At 41.4% G+C, this 19,561-nt stretch overlaps 1 protein-coding gene across 3 annotated transcripts in view; it reads left to right on the top strand.

The window, feature by feature from the left end:
- The window catches only part of arid3a (AT-rich interactive domain 3A), a 37,810-nt gene that overhangs the window by 426 nt on the left and 17,823 nt on the right, over positions 1–19,561 (top strand). For 2 of the 3 annotated variants that reach the window (XM_079350083.1, XM_079350082.1), the window contains exons 2-3: positions 15,570–16,071; positions 16,143–16,425. In XM_079350083.1, the coding sequence (XP_079206209.1) occupies positions 15,737–16,071; positions 16,143–16,425 (618 nt within the window). In that variant the 5' untranslated portion in view covers positions 15,570–15,736. Of the gene's footprint in view, positions 1–15,491; positions 16,072–16,142; positions 16,426–19,561 lie in introns of those variants that run through there. The other variant, XM_079350084.1, reaches the window with a different exon arrangement.

Below are 19,561 nucleotides of genomic sequence, written 5' to 3'. Positions count from 1 at the left end.
TGTCTCACAACACGTTTCATTTGACGTGGCTCTTAGTTTCGGCTACTAACGTTTTACCCGTTTCTTAAATGATGCCTTAAAAAAAATAAATCAGCTTATATATAATCGATGCGGGGTTATCAGATCTCTGAATCAATACTCCATTGGACTCACCTGCCATATGTCACGAAGTATAAATCAACCTACGTTAGTCAAATGACAACGGTTTAAATTTAAATTTAACGACGCTGACGTGTTTCACGTTTTGTTAAACATTTTTTCTAGCAGCCCCTTTTTTTTAAAAAAATAAAGAAGAAGAAAAGAAAAAGAAAGTCTATTTGTTAATAGATAATTACAGTGGTCGACTTTATTTAGCCCACTGTCAGCTAACAGCTAACGAACAAACTTCCTTCAGCTGAGGTCCGGATATCATCGACAGTTCAGCCTGTCGAAACTACAGACTTTAAATATTAACCATAAATTAGTTAGCTACGTCGAATAAGCAGATTATTTACAGTATTATCCGGTGCTTTATTTTTATCGGATACAAATGCTCATGTGTTTGCTGTAAAGTAAGTGTTTGTCTAAAATCTGATTATTAACAGGATTTGTGTATATAATTGTCCTCATGGTCCTTTACAGTTATAAACCCACCTTTCCCACCCGTGAATGTTTTTCACACTGTCATTAAACATCTACTAACAATACAGTAACTCCTGTTACCCTTTAAGTCCATGTGACAGCATCAACCCTGGACCTTTATCAAACATTAAAATGTTTTTTTTCTTTTAGGTCAAAGTTTGACAATATAATCTAATGTATTATTATTATTTTTATGTTTAAACCTAGACTTACAACACAGCTTTTGGCATAGTCTTCATAATAGGTAACTTACGAAACATAAAATCAGCACAATTTGAGCCACACAACTTAGACTTTCTTTATTGTCATTACATTTAAAACTTACAGTGCAGATAAGAATTGCATTGGCTCTTTGTAGTGCAGGATAAAAAAATAAATTAAAAAAAACTTCATCAGGGATTTACATAAGGTAAGTAGTATTTACAAAATATGATTCAGATTTTAAAAAAGCTGTGTGTGAAGGTACTATACAGATAAATAGCACTTTCTTGGAGGTAATGCGGTTTTGGGGGTTTGAAGGGGAATGAAGGGATTCTTTTTTGTGTTCAAAAGTCTTATGGCATGAGAGAAGAAGCTGTTACAGAACTTGGAGGTTCTGCTTCGAAGGCTACAGAACCTCTTTCCAGAGTCAAACAGTCCTTGGTGGGAGGTTGGAGGTGTCTCTGCTGGTTTCAGTCAGATCAGTACACGTGTTTAAGCATCTGTAAGACCATGTGTGGATCTGTGTTCATGTTTTTAAATAGGTTTGCCACAATAATAGCTCCATAAAGAAGCACCAGGTCGTTCATGACTTCATAACTCAACCCTTTTTAAACTCAGTTAAAAAAAAGGGACAGATCAAAGGCCAGTTGTCAACTGTTGCCTTTAGTTTATGAGATTGACCGTTAAATGAGTGTATGGATCTGTTATTGTGGCAAAACTATTTGAAAACACGTACACAGATCCACAAATGCCCCAAAAGATCCACAAATGCTGAAACAGATGCACAAATGCATACGTATTGATCTGGAAATATACCAATTGCAAATGTTTACAGATATAGCAATAGCAGAAAGCTTTTTTTGTGGTTAGTCCTGAAAATACACATAAATCATCTATTATAACTGAGGCTGGCTTCTCCATTGACCGTCATTTTACACAAGCCTTTTGTAACACTCCTGCCACTTCAAGATCCACAAACGCGTACACCGATCTTCAAATGCATGACAATCTTCAAACAGCTGTGGGGGTTTGTTGCCCTGCGCTCAGGCTGCCAGGCTGCATGCATTATCCAAATTATGAGCAGATTTTAGTTCTGATATGCTTTTTTGACAGACATAGATAGAGACTGAGGGCATTGGAGACGGACGGCCCATGAAGAGGACCTCCTCAGTTATAATAAATGATTTGTGTGTTTTTTCAGGACTAACAGCAAAAAAAGCAAACTTCTGCCACTATTGTATCAATAAACATTTTGTAATTGGTATATTTGCAGATCAGTACATGCATTTATGCATCTGTGTGACCATTTGTGGATCTATGTACGTGTTTTTCAATAGTTTAGCCACAATAATAGCTCTATAAAGAAGCACCAGGTCGTTCATGACTTCATAAATAAACCCTTTTCAAACTCTTGAGTCCCTGGATTCAGTAAGTACGAGTTAAGCAGGTCAGGTATTTCATATGTTGATCCTCCAAACAGAAAGAAACTGATTGTCTCAATGGGGATTTACAGCTAAAAGTGGCTCTGTGAATGAATTTGCCACTTTCTAGGCCTGTTTGCTTCTCACATTTATAATGCATAACATTTTGTAATTGGCTAATGTAGTAATATTGTGTTGGGCGGGCTGTAATTATCCAAACCAGGACCACAGACAGGACTACACAAGAGCTTAACATGTAGAAACAGCCCATCTTATTTTAAGATGTCAAAATAACTTGTCGAACGGATATCAGTTATATCACAACAATTGAGTCTGCAGTTAGATTTCGAGCAAGTAAAATCCCTCAAGTGGTTGGTTATTCACAGGAAGTGCAAAATGAAGGTGTAACAAAAATGTAGACTTTATGTGTCAGCACATTTTAGTGGTTAAAATCAAGTCAAGTCCAACATGTCAGGGCAGTGACATGGACACACTGAGCACACACGGTCAGTATACAGCAGAGTGGCGTACGAATGGTCGATGTATTCCTCTCTATGACGTCAGCCGACATGCAAACAAGACCGAAATTGGTGGATTCAGGCCGGGAGAATTTTTCACCTGTATTTTTTTAAAGGAACAATACGTGAAGCAGACAAACCTGCCAGCCTAAACCAATACTGACTTGGTTTGTGACTGGTGTTATAGTTTCTCACCAAGTAGTGGGGGAAGGGGAGTAAAGGCACAGGAAGCTGGTTTGGTTTTAGAGCCTCATATAGCACTTTGTCTTAATGGCCATAAACATAGACCTGTTCAACAATTAGCCTGCTTTAAGTGGGGATTTTCATTCTCTTGGTCTAAGCTAAATAAAGTATAAGAAGCTTTTTCACCCTTTGAAAATTAAAAGTAGAATGAAAGAAATGTGTAAAAAAAAAAAAAAACAAGGACCAGCAGGCAAGACAAAAGGAACACGTTAAATATATGATTGGCATGATACATGTGAGTGCTTAAAATGATTTGGGTTTATTGTGGCATAACAAATGAATGAAAGGAAATACCTTAAACCTGCATCAGTATTCAGGAAAAGCAGGAACAAAAAAAGAGAGAGACTTTTATTTTCTATAAAATTACAAGATAAGGATTAACCAACAGATACTGGCTGAAAAGTGATCTGCTTTAAAGCACTTTCTTATTTTAACTGTTTAACTTTGGCAGAGGACAAGGCATCATTTACTGGTCCCGTTTCTTTTTCTTTTTTTTGACGTGAATTATTATAAAAAAATTTTTTCGAACAAGCTCAGAGCCTGATGTCTTCCATGGTCAAAGTGCCTTCAGTTCCTCAAAGAAAGTGTGAGATGCTAAACCGTAAGCATGTGGCATCCCTGTGTGATTATTAAGCACTGAAATTCTTAAGAGATTTCCGGGCCCTTATCGCAGCTACACCCCACCAACCTCCAATCACCTTAGAGGCTTGCCCTGAAGTTGCAGCACTAATCTGTAAGGTCCAATCTGACATATGGTATCTTGCAGAACTTTACAAGCTCAGAGATTTTAATTGAGAGAAATGCTGCAGTGGAGGGGGGGGGGGGGGGGGGGGGGGCTCATTGTAGATTAGAAACGTATGGCAGGTGATCAAGTTCAGGTCTTTAAAGGCCTGCCCTCACTTTTACACCTTGGTGCTGGCCTCAATTAAAACAAAAACTGTTTGTTGTGAAACCATTTACATAAAGACTCCTGTGGTTATTCTTGATTTAAAGAACTTCCCTCTATGCTGTAGGAATTCATCGTTTTTGCCCGTTAGAGGGGGTGTGGTAAAGTGTCACACTTTCAGACTTCAACTCTATTTATCTCTTAAAGCTACTGCCACATCATTACAAGAACAAACTGTCCTTTCGTTCCTTTAGTGTAGACATTGTTCTGTAAGCAGTGAGATAAAACAATAAAAAAAGTGATTTTGTTTGTATAAAAGGACCGTCAGAGAGAACAACTATATCTTACTATTGCAAAGTATCTTTTCAAGTTGTCATGTTATGACAACTTGGGCTGTAAAAACATCATTTCATTGACCCACAAAGATTACATTTATTACAATTTGAATACAACACTCAAACTGTTCGTCAGCAGCGGTTAAATCTTTTCATGACTTAACGCAGCTTTGCCTCATTTTTCTCACTGTTCATAAGAGAAATAAATGGGTCCATCCTTGAAAAGAAAAATCATGATTATCTGCCTTAATTCAGTCGTTGTTGACCTACAATGCCCCATCGGTCATCATCTTCACTTCTTTAAGTCCTGTATTTGGTTTGGGGTTGTACTTCTGTGTTCTGTTGCGCGCGCTCTCTATGAACTCGTCCGCCTTGCCTGCTCTCTCATCAAGTCTTCAAAGAGATCTGACAAACTCCGGTTCACACAAAGGCCTGCGTGTCAGTCTCGTTCATCCCATCGTGTTCGTTGGCAGATTGTCACCTTCGTGTTGAAGATTGTTTAACGTGCATATTAAGATGCAAGGCGATCGTTTGTCATTCAAACGTATACAAGCAGAAATCCGCACGGCTTCCTGTCGGTCGTCTGATCTCCACCGGAGGGTGTTTGAAGAACATTTGGAAGCTGTAAGTGTAATATGCAAATAGCATGCTCAGTTTGCCTGTAAGCAGCATGGCTGAGTAAGCGACAGTCACTGGCAGTTGGCCAGTAAACTGGTTAGTGGCGTGCATTGATGACAAACATGCAGAGACAAGGCAAACAGGTCTGACGCCTGTTTGTTGTCTTATGATCAAACTATAATCCTTTACAGGGTTATAAAGGTTGCTTTTTATGTTGTCCCTCGTTCAAATCAGCCTTCAGGGCTTAAGGGTGTGGGCTTTGGCCTAAAGCCGACATTGTCACTCGAATGTTTCAGTAGTACCCCCCCCCCCCCCCCCCACCCCCCCTGTAAATACCAGCATGAATTGTGTTTCTGTGTGTGTTAACACTGTGTGTGCGCACACCACAAGTTTGCCTGCTATTAAAGAAGTAGGAAGCGGCGTGGCTTGGCAGGTGTTCAGCTGTTCCTGTGCCAAAACCTACATTTCTGAAGGGCCTGTGCTGCACGTGGGGCTTTGACTCTGTTATCCTGCCAAAAATGCAGGGAAAAAACTCACATATTACTTCACTGCCTGGGCCGGAGCCACGGGGGAATCCCAGCAGGCTTGACGCTGACGCAGAGGGTCAGAGATTTTTGGGAAACCTTGCAGCTCCCGATCCAGGCTGCACAATCAGCCGAATACTTTCTGTGTTCAGGCAGTGTCCGACTCGTGGTTCAGTGTCAGCTTGATCTATCCTTGTACTGGTCTGCCTGGATACCAGTACACAGCTGCAGCACATATGACACTCTGACACGTCCATCAAATCTGAAGAATTTGCATTTTATATTTGAGTCTGCTCGCGCTGGCAGCCTGCCCAAGCAATCAAAAGCTAATTTAATCAAATCAGTGCCGTAAGTGTCCCCCGGGAGCACACATAACTGTCATGTTTTATTAGACACAGTTCAGGCACATGAAACTTTAATCCACATCGAGCGCAGTTTCTCTTTTTTGACATCCCCATGTCCAAAACAAAGAGCTCTTCCTTTTCGATTTCCCACTCATCCATCACCTCTCCGCAGACAAAGGACTTGATTGTTAAAGATTACAATGCCATGACGTGTCTGCGCAGTCACCATAAAAACCAACATGTTAATCCAGTTTGGGACATTCAGACCATTCAATGAAAATGCTCCCCCCACCCCCAGCTCCACCCCTCCTCCCTCACACGAGAGGAACTACCATCACACCGTCAGTGTAGAGTTACAATAGCAGAAAGCTAAACTATGCGAGCAGCAACATGCAGACTCCTGTCTCTTGATTCACTTTTTTTTTTTTTTTTTTATGGCCAACTGTCTGTTAACACACACAAGGAATTTGAGTTGATGTTGGTCTGCTTCTTCAGCCTACAGGAAGGAAGAAAACAGCACAGGTATAGAAACGTTGATTGTGTACCAGAAGTGTGTGAAATATTTTAAGCAGTTTAATGTGAAACCAATGAATACACGTTGTATAAATCATTCTCAGGAAATCGGTTCCTACTTCCCAGACATCTCCAGTTTAAGGTGACTGATCGTGCTGACAGAACACTTCAGGATGAAGTCAAACAGAAATGACTTTAAAATATACCGATAACTTACATAACTGTTTATAAACAGTGCTCGTGCAGAAAATGAATCACAAACCCAATAATAAGTTAGCATTGTTGCACTTTCTGTTCCCTCTTTTTGAAGTCAATGGGTTTGTTCAATGATGTCATCAGTTCTGTGCTGACCACAGACTTTGGAGATAAATGTATTTTACACTCAACCATAAAATAACCAACTCGTGAATGACTAGGCTGAAACCTGTGTTAAAAGGAACATGACAACACGTCACCAGATAAAACGTGAGCGACGCTTAACATCTTTAAACCAGGGCTGTCATCAAAACATTGCAATTAATCTCTCAATTTCAACAGTCCATCACTATTTATGCATTTTTTAAAAGCATGTTTGAGATCCCATTATTTTGCTTTTAAAAATGAAAACAGCTAGAATTTCTGTAATATATTTTGCTGAGAAGTATAGCTGTTTGAATTCTGCCCTGCTTTTACTTTGAAATAAAGGAAAGCCCATGTGGTAGATTGGTTATGAAATGAATTTAACCCTGGAAAAAGGAACTCGCCAGAGATCAAAAAGTTAATGAAAACCGCTTAAAGGAACGGTGAAAAAGTGAAACGTTTGCTTTGATCAGGTAGATGTTTCTCTTGACTCTTCAGCTGAGCTGTCACAAAGTTATTTTTGAACGAATTGACACTCCGAAAGATGAAGCAGTGTCGTTCTTTTCCGTAACTCTGACCACAGGGACATACAGAGGAGGCTGATCCACAGACAGAATAGCATGCAATTAGTCGCAGAAAAAAAGGAATGCATTAATTTCGGTCCTTGAATAATTGCGCATAATTTAATCCTGATAGCCCCACTTTTAACTGATTGCAGGCAAATTGATGGTGACATTGAAGGCTTGCAACTTTTGTGTAGTTTATTAATACTTATGTATTCCTGGCAATTACAGTTATTGTGGTAAAAATAACTAAAAAATGTCATTCTGCAGGACTTTCATTTGCCACATAGCTATTTATACTATAATCTGATCTCCAGTGGAAAAATACAGCCGTCTCACTGTTAATCCTACAGTAATAAATTACGCCAGAACTTATTTTAGTTTATTTTTCCATTTATTATAGAGGAAAGTTTAAATATAACATGACGTTACAGTAGTGGGCCTGACTCAGTTTAAAAAAAGTTTCCAGCAGGTTCCTGTTCTGCAGAACATGAAACATAAAAAACAGTCATGTAACATCAAGACAAACACATTTACAGGACATTAGCATGGGCCAGGCAGATACTGACAAATAAAAACAAACAATACTTGAACAATGTAGCTTTCTTGTTTTTATGCAGTAGAAATTTCGTCAAAATCTAATCAGAAATTGTGATTGCGCTGTTGAGGTCCAAAGCCCCGTTTCCACCAAGCGGTTCATTTCCGTTCGTCTCGGTACGGCACGCCCTTTGTGGCGTTTCCATCGATTAAAGCCGGAAAAGATCCCCAAATTACCGACTCGTACCTTTGGAACCCTTCTTTTGGGGTGCCGAGAATATTGATCACGTAGCTGCCGCAGCTATCGAATTCCGGCTTCGACGCCACCTACCAAATAGGGCACGTGTTGGCTGTGGAACCGCAAACAGGATCAGGTTTGGTGGCAACGGGGCTCAAGCCTAACTGGAGCCGGACTAGCATCTCAGCTACAACAGAGTTCAACGAAACACAAACTGAAGGAGTCCTTGACGTGCCCTAGTAATGACAGCATTCGCCTCTTTTAAAACGGCCAGCAGAGCTGTCAACACAAGAGATTTATGTTTGCTCTCATAATAATTCAGTCTCCATGTAAAGCGAAGCTGTAGCATGACTGTAGCATGGGGAGGTCAATATCCACCAGCAAGGCAGCAAACATTTCAGCTGAATCAGCAGAGAGCTCCTTTTTTTAAACTCTTTATCTGATGACTTTTCCTGTCTGTAGAGGAAGTTCTTCCCTTCGCAGAGAAAAATGTTCTTTATGTGTTTTCTGACGGACAGTCTACACACACACACACACACACACACACACACACACACACACACACACACATCCGTATATAGTTGTCTCTAAGAATTCAATCATCAGCCTGCAGCGCTCAATGATTCTCCAATGCCTCAGTAATGAACATAAATGGTGCTCTCTACTCATCCAACAACCCAATAATACACTCTGCTCTGAAGTTACACATCTGCAACATGAACACATAAAACTTGTTGTGAGATATGCGGACCCTTTTTCTTTCTTTTTTCACTTGTTCAGTGTGACAAACATTGGAAAAAAACAAACTATTTACTACACTGTGTTTGGTGAAGCCAAACATTGTGTCATGCACGCTGCTGCATTGTTTACCTAAAGTCCTTCGCAGCCATGTTTTCTTCACTCTCTTTGCTTGATATCCACAGATTCCCCTGCAGAGAAATGGATCAGTGGATTATTTTCGCTATACGCCCACTTAATTTATGGCATAGCTGAGGCTAATCAGGTTTTGCTCACTGTGTTGCTCCGGCTCGCTGGAAGAGGTCAGCGGAGAGTGCGTGACGAGCCTGTGCGACACTTCCTCAATGATCTAGTTGTTGGTGCAGTGGGGCTCAATGGAGCCTGTGTTATTGCCTTGAGAAGTAATACTGCAAGGAATGTGAGAGAGGGTCACATAATCAAGACCAGCACCACTGACCGACTTCTTGTTTTATGCTTCTTTTTTTTTTTTTAAGTAGAAAGGATCATGAATGGCTTCTGTTCTGCTTCTCCATACACAGTGACTCTTTAACTTCTGTCTGCTAACCAGTGGCTGCAAGAGTTGGTGCTAAAACACAAAATGAACTAAAACCTTATTTATGAATGAAATCTAAACATATTCCCTTTGAAAGACATGCTTGTATGCAGAGTGATTTTAAAGTTAATTTCCTCAAACTGCCCCGTTCTAGATTCATCAGTAGGATCTCCTTGGAAAACAGAGACACCACCCTTGCTTGATTTTAGCTGCAGGAAAGAGCTCAGAGCCGTTAATTGAAGTCTTTGTGCAAGGCAAACATTGCTTGCAGTTTGTTGCTGTTTTTCAGTTGAAGATTCGGCAATATGGAAGCTGGGAAATTTACATGTTAAAATACTTTATTTGCTATTCAAGGTATTTATGTAAACACGGACGTAAACAGAAATGAACGTACGCATGTCAGGACTTTGAAGGCGGAAAGGCGTGGCGTTCTTTTTCCCCCTCAGGTCCCTGCATTTTTATTTCCATTTTTTAGATGTTTTGAGGAGGCTTTTTATGTCTTTGGAGACAGAACAGCTGGTCTGAGTTGGAAACTGGGATGAGAGAGAGAGAGAGAGAGAGAGAGCGAGCGGGGAGTGAAATGTGGGAAAGGAGCCACAGGTTGGACTCAACCTGCATGGGCTGCCCACTTCAAGGACCACAGCCCGCACATGAGGCGAACAAAGCATCCGCACGGTCATCAGCACCCCCAGGTCCTCAGTATTTTGATTCTGTTATCCATGAGTTGGGTGAAAAAAAAAAAAAAATGAAAAAGAAGTATCTTATCTCGGAGGTATTATCATTCCACTATTGCTGAGTGCATTATTCTAGAAACTATCTTTGTGACTAAACTGATATGTGTGTTCCAGGATTGGATGATTTATCAGTGTCTTAACAGCTACAGACTGAAGTCTCCAAAAACATTCAAGAAGTATTATATTTGTTCAAAAATGTTTGTCGATAGCATCAGCACAGAGCCTGTTACACTGCTAACATAGCCAGAAAGTACACACTGACACATGCTGCATGACAACAGTGCTGAGAGATGTGATAAAAGCTGACAACAGACTTCCATCCACACATTCACTTATCATAGAAATCACCTGCAGACGACACGTCAGCTTGGAGTCTTTTATTCAAAGCATGTATGGCGGGGCCATGATGAATCCAGCAGCTCATTTGATAAAGAAAGTACAGAACGGCAAGAACAACAAGCAGAGACTCGCACTACGTCAACAGAATATCCAAAGAACATGTTCAAGCACCTCCCACATCGATTTACATTATAATCTGTAGGAAATGGAGCCTGAAAAGAGACCTCTCCGGAAGAATATGAAAATCATTAACCACTGAGAATCTGGTCCTCTTTGACTCTCCAGTCAAGCAAAACGGACAACAGGTTCAATTTAATGCCTTTAAATTAGATAGAAAATAATAATAATTTGCTCATTCAGCACATAAGATAAAAAGGAAAACGTTGGTTTCTTACAGTGCATGAAAGGTACATCAGGGCTTGCACATGTACATAATAACCCTCAGAGCGATCACCTCACTGTTAAAGCCAATGAGGATATTCAGCTCCTTTTTACTGCACGATGAAGTCTAGTTTGCCTCACATATGTTGGGTGTAACATGTTGAATTTATACAAACAGTGCTGTGGGGTTTGAGCGATTGAAAAGAGGCCACTGAGCAACATTTAGTCTAGCATGGTTCTTTGTATTATAAAGCTTCACTGCTCTTTTTAGAGTCCATTTCACAAACCAAATGTCTACACAGGCAGCTAGACTTATATGTGTGTGTGTGTTTGTGCGTATGCATTACTGTGAGGTGGTGGGTCTCTTTATCTCGTTGGAATTAGACCCTTAGCTCTGGTTCTTATCACTCAGTGTTTGCTCAGACCTTGCGATCATCTGCCTCTTTAAAAAAAAAAAAAGAAAAGAGGATTAACCCTTTAGCTGTCATTGTTCCACCTTCATCCAACCAACTCTCAAAGTTTCTGTCCCGGTAGCTCCTCCTCCTGCACTGCCATGAGTCCCTCTGCCACCTCACCCACATGGCCCGTGTCTGCTTAGCCAATTAAGGTGTTAAAGAGGGTCTTATGGTCTTCTGCAATATCATGGATTGTTTATACCGTCATATATTATGTAAAGCTTTTTACTGCTGTGTTTTATAAATGTAACTTCATGCCAGTGAGGTCAAAGCTCAATGTTGTGTTACAGAGCAGATGGTCAGGAAGCAGATTGAGTGCGTATTTATCGTTTGGATGGAAAATACAATTAAAGAGAAAATGTTGGACCTGTGAGTGGTTGAGAGAAAGCTTCACTCAAAGTTTGATTTGGCTGTGTTATTATTTTGGATGTAGAGTGAATCTTCAATCGTCGTCTTGGTCTTTGTCGAACAGTTTCGAGGTACTCATCTTGAAACCTGCACGTGGAAACCCTTTAAAACAGACTGTCTCAACACGCCTCGCTGAAGGAGCCACCACAGACTCCTTCATGACAAATCGCAGCCCGAACTTGTGTTATTTTTCAACCTATAGGATTTATTGCAGTTTTGACCGCAGACAGTACAAAACGTGACAGAACGGACAAACGGAACAAACATCTTTTTAAAGTTCTTTATTTACTTTAAGACCAAAAAATACAACCCACCAAAAACCCGCCAGCTCCTCGACCCACTTTTGGGTCCCGACCCAAAAGTGGGTCGACGAGCCGGTGGAGATCCACTGCTTTCAAAGATCTTCACAGATGTGAGCTTGCCACTGTCCTGAGGGAATTATAATGTCGCGAGTTGAGCCATTATTACAGTGGTAATGTCCCACTTTGGTTACTGTACTGTAGGGCCAGAAGGGGCTTTTAAGGGGAATTCTTCTATCCACCTCTGAAGCTGCTTGGTTTCTGCTGTGCTATGAGTTAGATATTAAGTGCCTTATCACCCCAGCCAAGGCCGAGAAGGAGGTACTAAGGGGAGTTTTGACCCATTTTTCATGACAACAAAAAACTCCGAAAGGTCCAGGTAGCTTCTTATATCTGACACTGTGTGTTCAAGGGAAATAAGTCAGCTGCTGTGTTTGATGGAATCATCTGGAAATGTGTTTACATAAAGCAAAGGGCTCTTCTCTGTCTTTGGTTCGTAGTGTGCATCTAGTTCTGCGTTTTGAATTCTTGTTATGGTGGGGGCCTAAAAGCCAGAAGGTTTATTAGCGTCACATCTTGCTGCTCATTTGGGGAAGCAGTGGGAACATGTGTCGTGGTGCAATGTCATTTGCACCATGTATGTCTGAAATCATGTTGCCTGAGATGAATAGTGACATGAAACAAAGAGACCACTTCTGCTTCTCTCTGCAACGGAAGAGTCCGCAGAAGTGCTTTGTTGTAATCTTATTTCCTTGAAATGACATATGAGGGGGACAACATGTTGTACTTGTTATTTGCACCCAGCTTTGGCTCCGTGCCTGAAGTAATGTGTATTCTGTACATACAAACTGAGCATGTATGGGCTGTTGTCAAGTGAATTTGCTTGCGTCACTTAAAACAAAATTCCTTCACTGTCATCCGTGTTTCTTTATGTCCTTCTGAATCGAATGTGGAGTTTCTCTCCCCCCCCCCCCCCCCCCCTCACAGTAAGTAGGACAGAGAAAGGTTGTCTCTTAGTCAGACCAGATCCAGTTAGGTAGGATATTTTAATCCTGCTTATACTGGTTCTATTCACTATCTGACAACTGCAGCCCTTCAGTTGTGCCTCTATCGCCTGTTAGGAATGTAATGAATCAATATTGAGTATCTGTCGGCTGCCACGCTGCATCTGCTCCGTCAGTTGTCACTTCCTTCACCCGCTGAAGAAACACAAGTTTCACAGCTCTTATTTCCTTGCGTAACATTTCTGGTACATACAGCCATAGCTTAGGGTTTGTAGCTATGCATGCTTTGGTATACGATTGCTGCGTGAATAGAGTGGCTTCATACACTCATCTTTCCCCGTGTGTTGACTTTTATTTAACACCTTTAAGACTCTTTGCTGCATTGGCAGAACTTTGTGCTTATGAATTTCATTTTGTGGTTCAGACATCTGACCGAGTGTTTGCTGACTGCTGCAAGTTTGTAGTTTAATTGATGAGGGGCTTTTTTTTCTTTCTTCTTTTTTTTTCTTTAAACTTGCGTTTGTAGCTGATTCTGTAGATTCTTGCTGAAGACAAAAGTATATTGGTTTTGTTCAGGTTCAGGTTTCTAGATTAGTAGATAGTAGATTTGGTTGCAGGGACAGTCACATGTACTGAATAAAACACAGACTTATAAAGTGCAAATGCATGGCACATGGGAAAAATGCAGAAGCTTCTCATTTTAGGAGGTAACTCTTGATGCTTCCTGAATGTAAATGTACTTTTTAAAAACATTGATTTAAAAAAAAAAAAAAAAAGGATCCCACATTTTTGTATATTCCCCCTGATGTTATTAAAGGTTGGGTTGCTCTGTACCTTTTATTACATATTTATTCTACCTTCATTATATGAATATGATGGTCAGCTGTAACAAGGGGCATATTGCCTGTTAGTATAGAGTTAAACTCAAAACAGTCTGATGATATATGAAAGACATATTCATAAATATGTAAAATAATCACCTTTATAATCTTTACAGTGGAGTCTCTTCAACGTGACACTTTATTCTTTATCTGTATAAATGGGGTTTTCCAGTGACCTAGAAACTAAATATCAGTACTGGTTGGTCAGTTTTTTACTTTGACCCTTAATTCGTTTATTTATGCAGTGTCCAAGTCCAAATCTGGAGTCTTGAGAATCTTAGGGCAGCTGGCAGTTCCTCAGCGTGTCATGTATTAGTCAGTGTATCTGAATGAGTTGAAGCATACAGTCACTGCTGCCTCCTGTCATGACTGGTCCCACAGTGGGTCTGACACCTGCACTCACAATTCATTTCCCCACATGTTGTTGACTCTGTGCGCTGCTCTTATCTCTCACTGACTGATGGGAGCCGCAGACTCGACAAACATTTTCAACACGCACTGAGGAAACAGAGGGGGCCAGGATCAACCGTTACTCTCCCTGTAGTGAAACTCGTACGTTTATGTGGTAGCAGATGAAATCAGGGAACAGCCAGATTGTGCTTTGGGTTCGAGCTACAATGTCGTGGTCTGCAGAGTTTTGGTCTAACAAATGCCACATCATCATGGCATTATCATTCCTGCTCATGCTGAGTCAGACAACTTTTAAAATGATCCGAATATGATTTTTTTCTTTCAGATTGTGCAACTGTACTTTGCATACCTCAGCACTATAGGGAACGATGTTTGTTGGAGAAAAATTGCCGCCCACAGCAGATTAAAAAAAATAAAAAAATTCACCCTGCTTGTTTCTTATTAGTAAAATACATTTTCAGGGGAAAACTCAGCAGTCATACCTGAGCAAAGTCAACTCTCCGAATATGAATCGTGACTGCCTCAAGACAAAGCCGTCTGACGCTGCTTTTTTTTTCGGGCTGAAAGTCATGTTGGCTGTGAGCCAACCAGGTGAGGAAAGTGACGGTTCTTTCTGTGATTTCACTTCCTCTTAATGTCGAGGTTGAAGCCTTCTGTCTGGTGCGAGCAGCTCATCGGATCTGTTTGTGTGAGTAACGCTGCACACGTTTGCACAACGGACATTCACAGATAAGCTGGATCTCGAAGCTTCATACGGTTTTTACACTGGAATTGAAATATAGTGTGCAAAATGTTTTCCTTTTTTTTTTTTTTTTTTTTTAAATCTTGTGATTACGAAGCGATTACAAGCCTACTTGTTGTTATCGCCCAGTTTCTGCTCTTCTGCAACTCTTACAACATGTCGAAAATGTCTGACGGGAACTTGATTGTTATGATTAAGATGTTTATCCAAAAAACATCTTCTTTTCTTGGTGTGTCATCCAACAGCATTGCCTTTTTTCTTTTATTAAGAAAACAGAACAATAGGTAACATACACAAAAAAATATCTATTATTTTTAACAATAGGAAAACCGAGAAGAGAGTGTAACAAACTGAATGGAAAGTTGAGTTTTAAAAATAGAGACACATTTAACTAATGTGCTGCTTCAGGGAATTCAACTTTTTTTTTTTTCACCCTTCAACTGAAGATAGCGATGTTAGCAGACGGGGGAAGTAGCAGTCTGACACGTTTGCTTTCTTTCTCTCCTCCTCAGGTCTTTGTAGTGTCTCACTACAACTGTTGTCCTGCCACCTTCACTTCCAAAACGTGTGCCTTTTTTGAAAGCAGTGCAACCTGCCACTCGAGACGAGAGAGAGGCCTCTGTCTCCACCATAGCTGCTACTGACCGCTGACTGCATGTCTCAGAGCTCTGAGCAACCCCCCTCATCTTTCTCTTCCGTCTCCTCTTCCTCATCCTCCTCAAGGACCCACACATCCAAACAACCGTAACCCCTGTAGCTGCTTCGCTAAAGGCACGGTTGGCGATCTCTCCCTGGAAAGAAGGATTGACCGTCGTTCCCTTGCCTGGCCTTTCATTGGTTGCTCCTTCAGTGGGGGAGGCAGCTTTAACGCCGAGCCGCTCTCCCTGGAGATGAAGCTGCAGGCTGTCATGGAGAACCTGCACAGGCAGCAGAGGGCCAAGCTGCTGATGGAGCAGCAGCTTCAGCAGCAAGCAGCCGCGCAGCACACTCAGATCCGCACAGGTGGAGGAGGAGGGGACGAGCCGATGGGGAGCCCGGCCCCTGAGGCAGAGCAGGCCCAGATGGCAGCTCTGGCGGCCATGCGTGCAGTAGCGGCTGGTTTGCAGAGGGTATCCGATAGTCCCATGTCAGAGCGCAGCAGCGGCGGCGAGGATGATGATGATGACAATGATGAAGGAGCAGAGCATTACAAAGACATGATGGGGTCAGATGAGGAGGAGCAGATGTAAGTAACTTATCTGCTCAGGTAGCCCTCCAACCTTTACTTCTCTACTAAATCTGGTTTTCATCTCACAGTAAGCGGAAATGGGACGAGGAAGACTTTGAAGGCGAGATGGAGGAAGACTTCGACGACGACTTGGCGGAGGAGGGTCTGCCAACCGGCCACGACGCAGTCGCTCCTGGTAAGGGCATCCTCCTGCTGCCCCACCGTCAGCTTCACCCGCACTCTCAGCTGCTAAAGGCCCGCCCCAGCGTCGACCAGGAGCCCCGTGTCGCCATCCTCCCTCCGCACGCCACTCATGGCCACCTGAGCGGACAGGACCACGGAGAATGGACCTATGAGGAGCAATTCAGACAGGTAGGACGCTGGTGCATCTGATTTCCTCTGCTTTTGTGTTGGATTTATGTTCTTCTGTATCTCTTGGTGGAAAAAAAGTACATAAATTAGTGATCAACTTAAAAGTTTGTGTTGCCACATGACACTCTGGCTGTGAGATGTGTTGAAGAAGCGGTGTTAAAAAAAGGTGATTTTTCTTCTGATGTTGTTTGGGGCTCACTGAATGTGACATTTCCTAACTTATAAACACAGTGTAAAAACAGTCATTTCCTGTCTTGAATAGCAGTGCTGGCTGAGGAAGAGAAGCCAGAGGCAGAGGGAGGCGATGGGAGGAGGGGTTGGCTCAGGCAACATTGAACAGCTTTACCATGCAGGCGTTTACTGTAAACATGCTAGTGGGCTGGATATTATGAGCGAGGCCCCTGTGGAATAAGACGGGCTGTTTACGTGAAGAGATTTAAGTCTGTCAACAGTTAAGTTTAGATGGAGGGCTGCTGGTGAGAGACTCATGAGCAGTAAAATCTCCTCACTGGTGACGGCGTATGATATAGAAACACTGAATTTGACAGTGTTTAATGCTGGATTTCTTTGCCTTTTTCCCCTCATTTGCCACATTAATGTTTGTTTGGACAAATTCTTATGGTGATGAATAATGTTGCAACATGAAAATGCCCTCCACTTAATAAAACAACCCAAAAAAAAACAGACAGATCCTGAAACATCTTGGATTCTGGTTTTATTGAATCTTTTTTGATAATAAATCCATCAATAATCTGCCTGTGACTTTGTCTCAAAATAGACAAAGTTTCGATTCAATACCGTCATCTTAATAGCCAACATTTACTGTAAAAGCAGGACATATGACCAAGGGAAAGCTTCTCTATTTTTTTTTTTTTTTTAAGATTTATTTTTGGCCCTTTGTAGCCTTTATTGTATAGGAAAGTGGATAGATGGGAAAGTATTTTAATGCAAGTGCTGTCATGTCTTTCAAACCATAGAAACAACATGTGTGATGGTCTGAGCAGCAGATTGTTTTCATTATTAATCCTGATTTTGTTATTTGTTTTTCAGTGTTGTATGTGAAGCCCTTATTATGCTGAGGTCAAATGAACCTCAGTAGAAGTCACGCTGTCTACATGTGCTTCATTTTTAAACCCAGCCACCGGTTCTGTAATTTTAGGCCTATTTCATGTAATTAAAGAGTGTAGGGAATAAAACTGCCCTTAAAAGCTGTGCTCTGCTTCTCTAAATAGTGCGCCCCTCCCTCTGTAAAATGCTTTGTGTGAACAGTTGGTGGTTTTTCGTGTGCCAGAGAGGACATATAGTGCTTTTTTATCATGACATGTCAGTCAGTCACCGACGGTTATATAATCAAGAGAGCCAGTATCTTGGCTGTTAAGATAGTGTTTCCCAATCCATTGTTGATTAAACCTATGTAACGCCTGTACAGTTCGACTCTTCCAGAGAAGGAGCAGAAACTATAAACGGTCATTTCAAGCCTCCTGTGTTTTAAATTGACAAAAGAGATAGAAAGACAGCTGCCACATCTGTTTGCAAAGAGCTGATGCTCCCATCCTCCTCACTGCTCAAAGGCTACAATGTTGACAATCCAGGGTTTCACTCCTGCATATTATTCACACAGGCTGAGTTTTGGGCTCGGATGATTACGGTGATTAGTAATAATTGTAGCTTTTCCCTGTGAATCCTCAGCCAAAGTGCTGTGTCTGCAGTGGGTTAAGCATAAATGACAGACCTGTTACAAGGAAGACGGTCCCTCCCCTGATAATTCTAACCCCATGCAAAATCAAACTCAGTGATTTCAGTCTTAATTTGTATTTAGTGGGTGCTATTTTTCCTCTGCTGCTTTTTTTTTTCTATCCGAGAGTACCATTAGTGGTTTCTTCTCGTCATGTAAAAACGGACACAGTACAGAACTGGCTGTCTGATGCATTTTCAGTGCAAACGTCCACACTTTGCTCTTTAAGGAGGTTAAGAATTGTAGACATTTTAAATCATATTGAAAGTCCGTATTGAGTACACGTTTGCCTCTCTCCTTTATCTCATTGTTGATTGTTCTCCCTGTTAAGGGTGCACTCACATTAGGTCCAGTGGCCATGGACCGTGCCGACACACGGTTGTCCAAGGTTTTTCACTGTGCAAAACAACATTACAAAGGACCTCTCTCAACTATTCTTAGAACATAGTACAAAACATTCCTATGCTTTAATGTTTCACCATCCGCATCATTTACCTGCAGCAACAGAAAACAGTCGAGCTGAGTCATGCATTTTTGTGGAAGCAGATTTTTATGAGTAATGAGTTCATTGTGAATCTCTCAGAGGACTAAAGGACGGTCACAGCTGTTGGTTTTTGGAGAACATGATGGGCAGTCAAGTGGATCACGCGTCTTATTAGAACTGAATAAGTCCTGCATAAAAGAAAAAAACCGACCATTTTACACTTCCATGTTTTCTGGAATAAAATGTTTGTGTGGTTTTTTTTCTGGAGGTCACAGGGCGGGGAGGAAGGGGTTAACGCTGTACAGTTTATTTTGGGCAGGTGGGTGGAGGCTGTTGGAATGTGCCTGAGGGAGGGTGATAATGTGGCCACTACAAACTCCAGATCCTCAGCAGAAACCCTGCATGCCTCTATCAGTCTGCTGCAGTTGGATGTCTTGTCCTGTTCTTTCTTAAGTCTGTTCCTTTATAGAGCGCAGTTTAACATATAGTGTCTCTGTGCACATCAACTATGGACCCTGACAATGTCCACTGTACCTCTCCTTAAAAAAACACTCAGGGGGCAAAAAACATGGAGACTTCCTTCCTTTAGAAGAGAAATTCAAAAGACAGAGGGGGAGGTGAAAGAAAATATGTTGAGGAACATATAACCTAATGTCACAATGATAACAAGTGGAGTACTAAAAGAATGAATCCACATTAGAAAGGACATGAAGTCTAACCTGTGAAAGGAATTCAACGTAAAATATTCAGATAAAAATGTTCTTGAACAAGTTAATCAGCTCTACCTGGATCAAATGTGCCGCGTCAGCGTGGAAACATCTCACCAACTCCACTTCAGGTGATTTTTTCTCTCTCTCTCTCTCTCTCTCTCTCTCTCCCTGTTTTACCTCGAGGCTGTGTGAGTGTATCAGCCAAGG

This window comes from Symphodus melops (genome assembly GCF_947650265.1).
Source record: "Symphodus melops genome assembly, chromosome: 8".
Taxonomy (NCBI): Eukaryota; Metazoa; Chordata; class Actinopteri; order Labriformes; family Labridae; genus Symphodus; species Symphodus melops.
The sequence above is the reverse complement of the archived record's forward strand: the minus strand, read 5'-3'. Positions and strand labels throughout refer to the sequence as shown.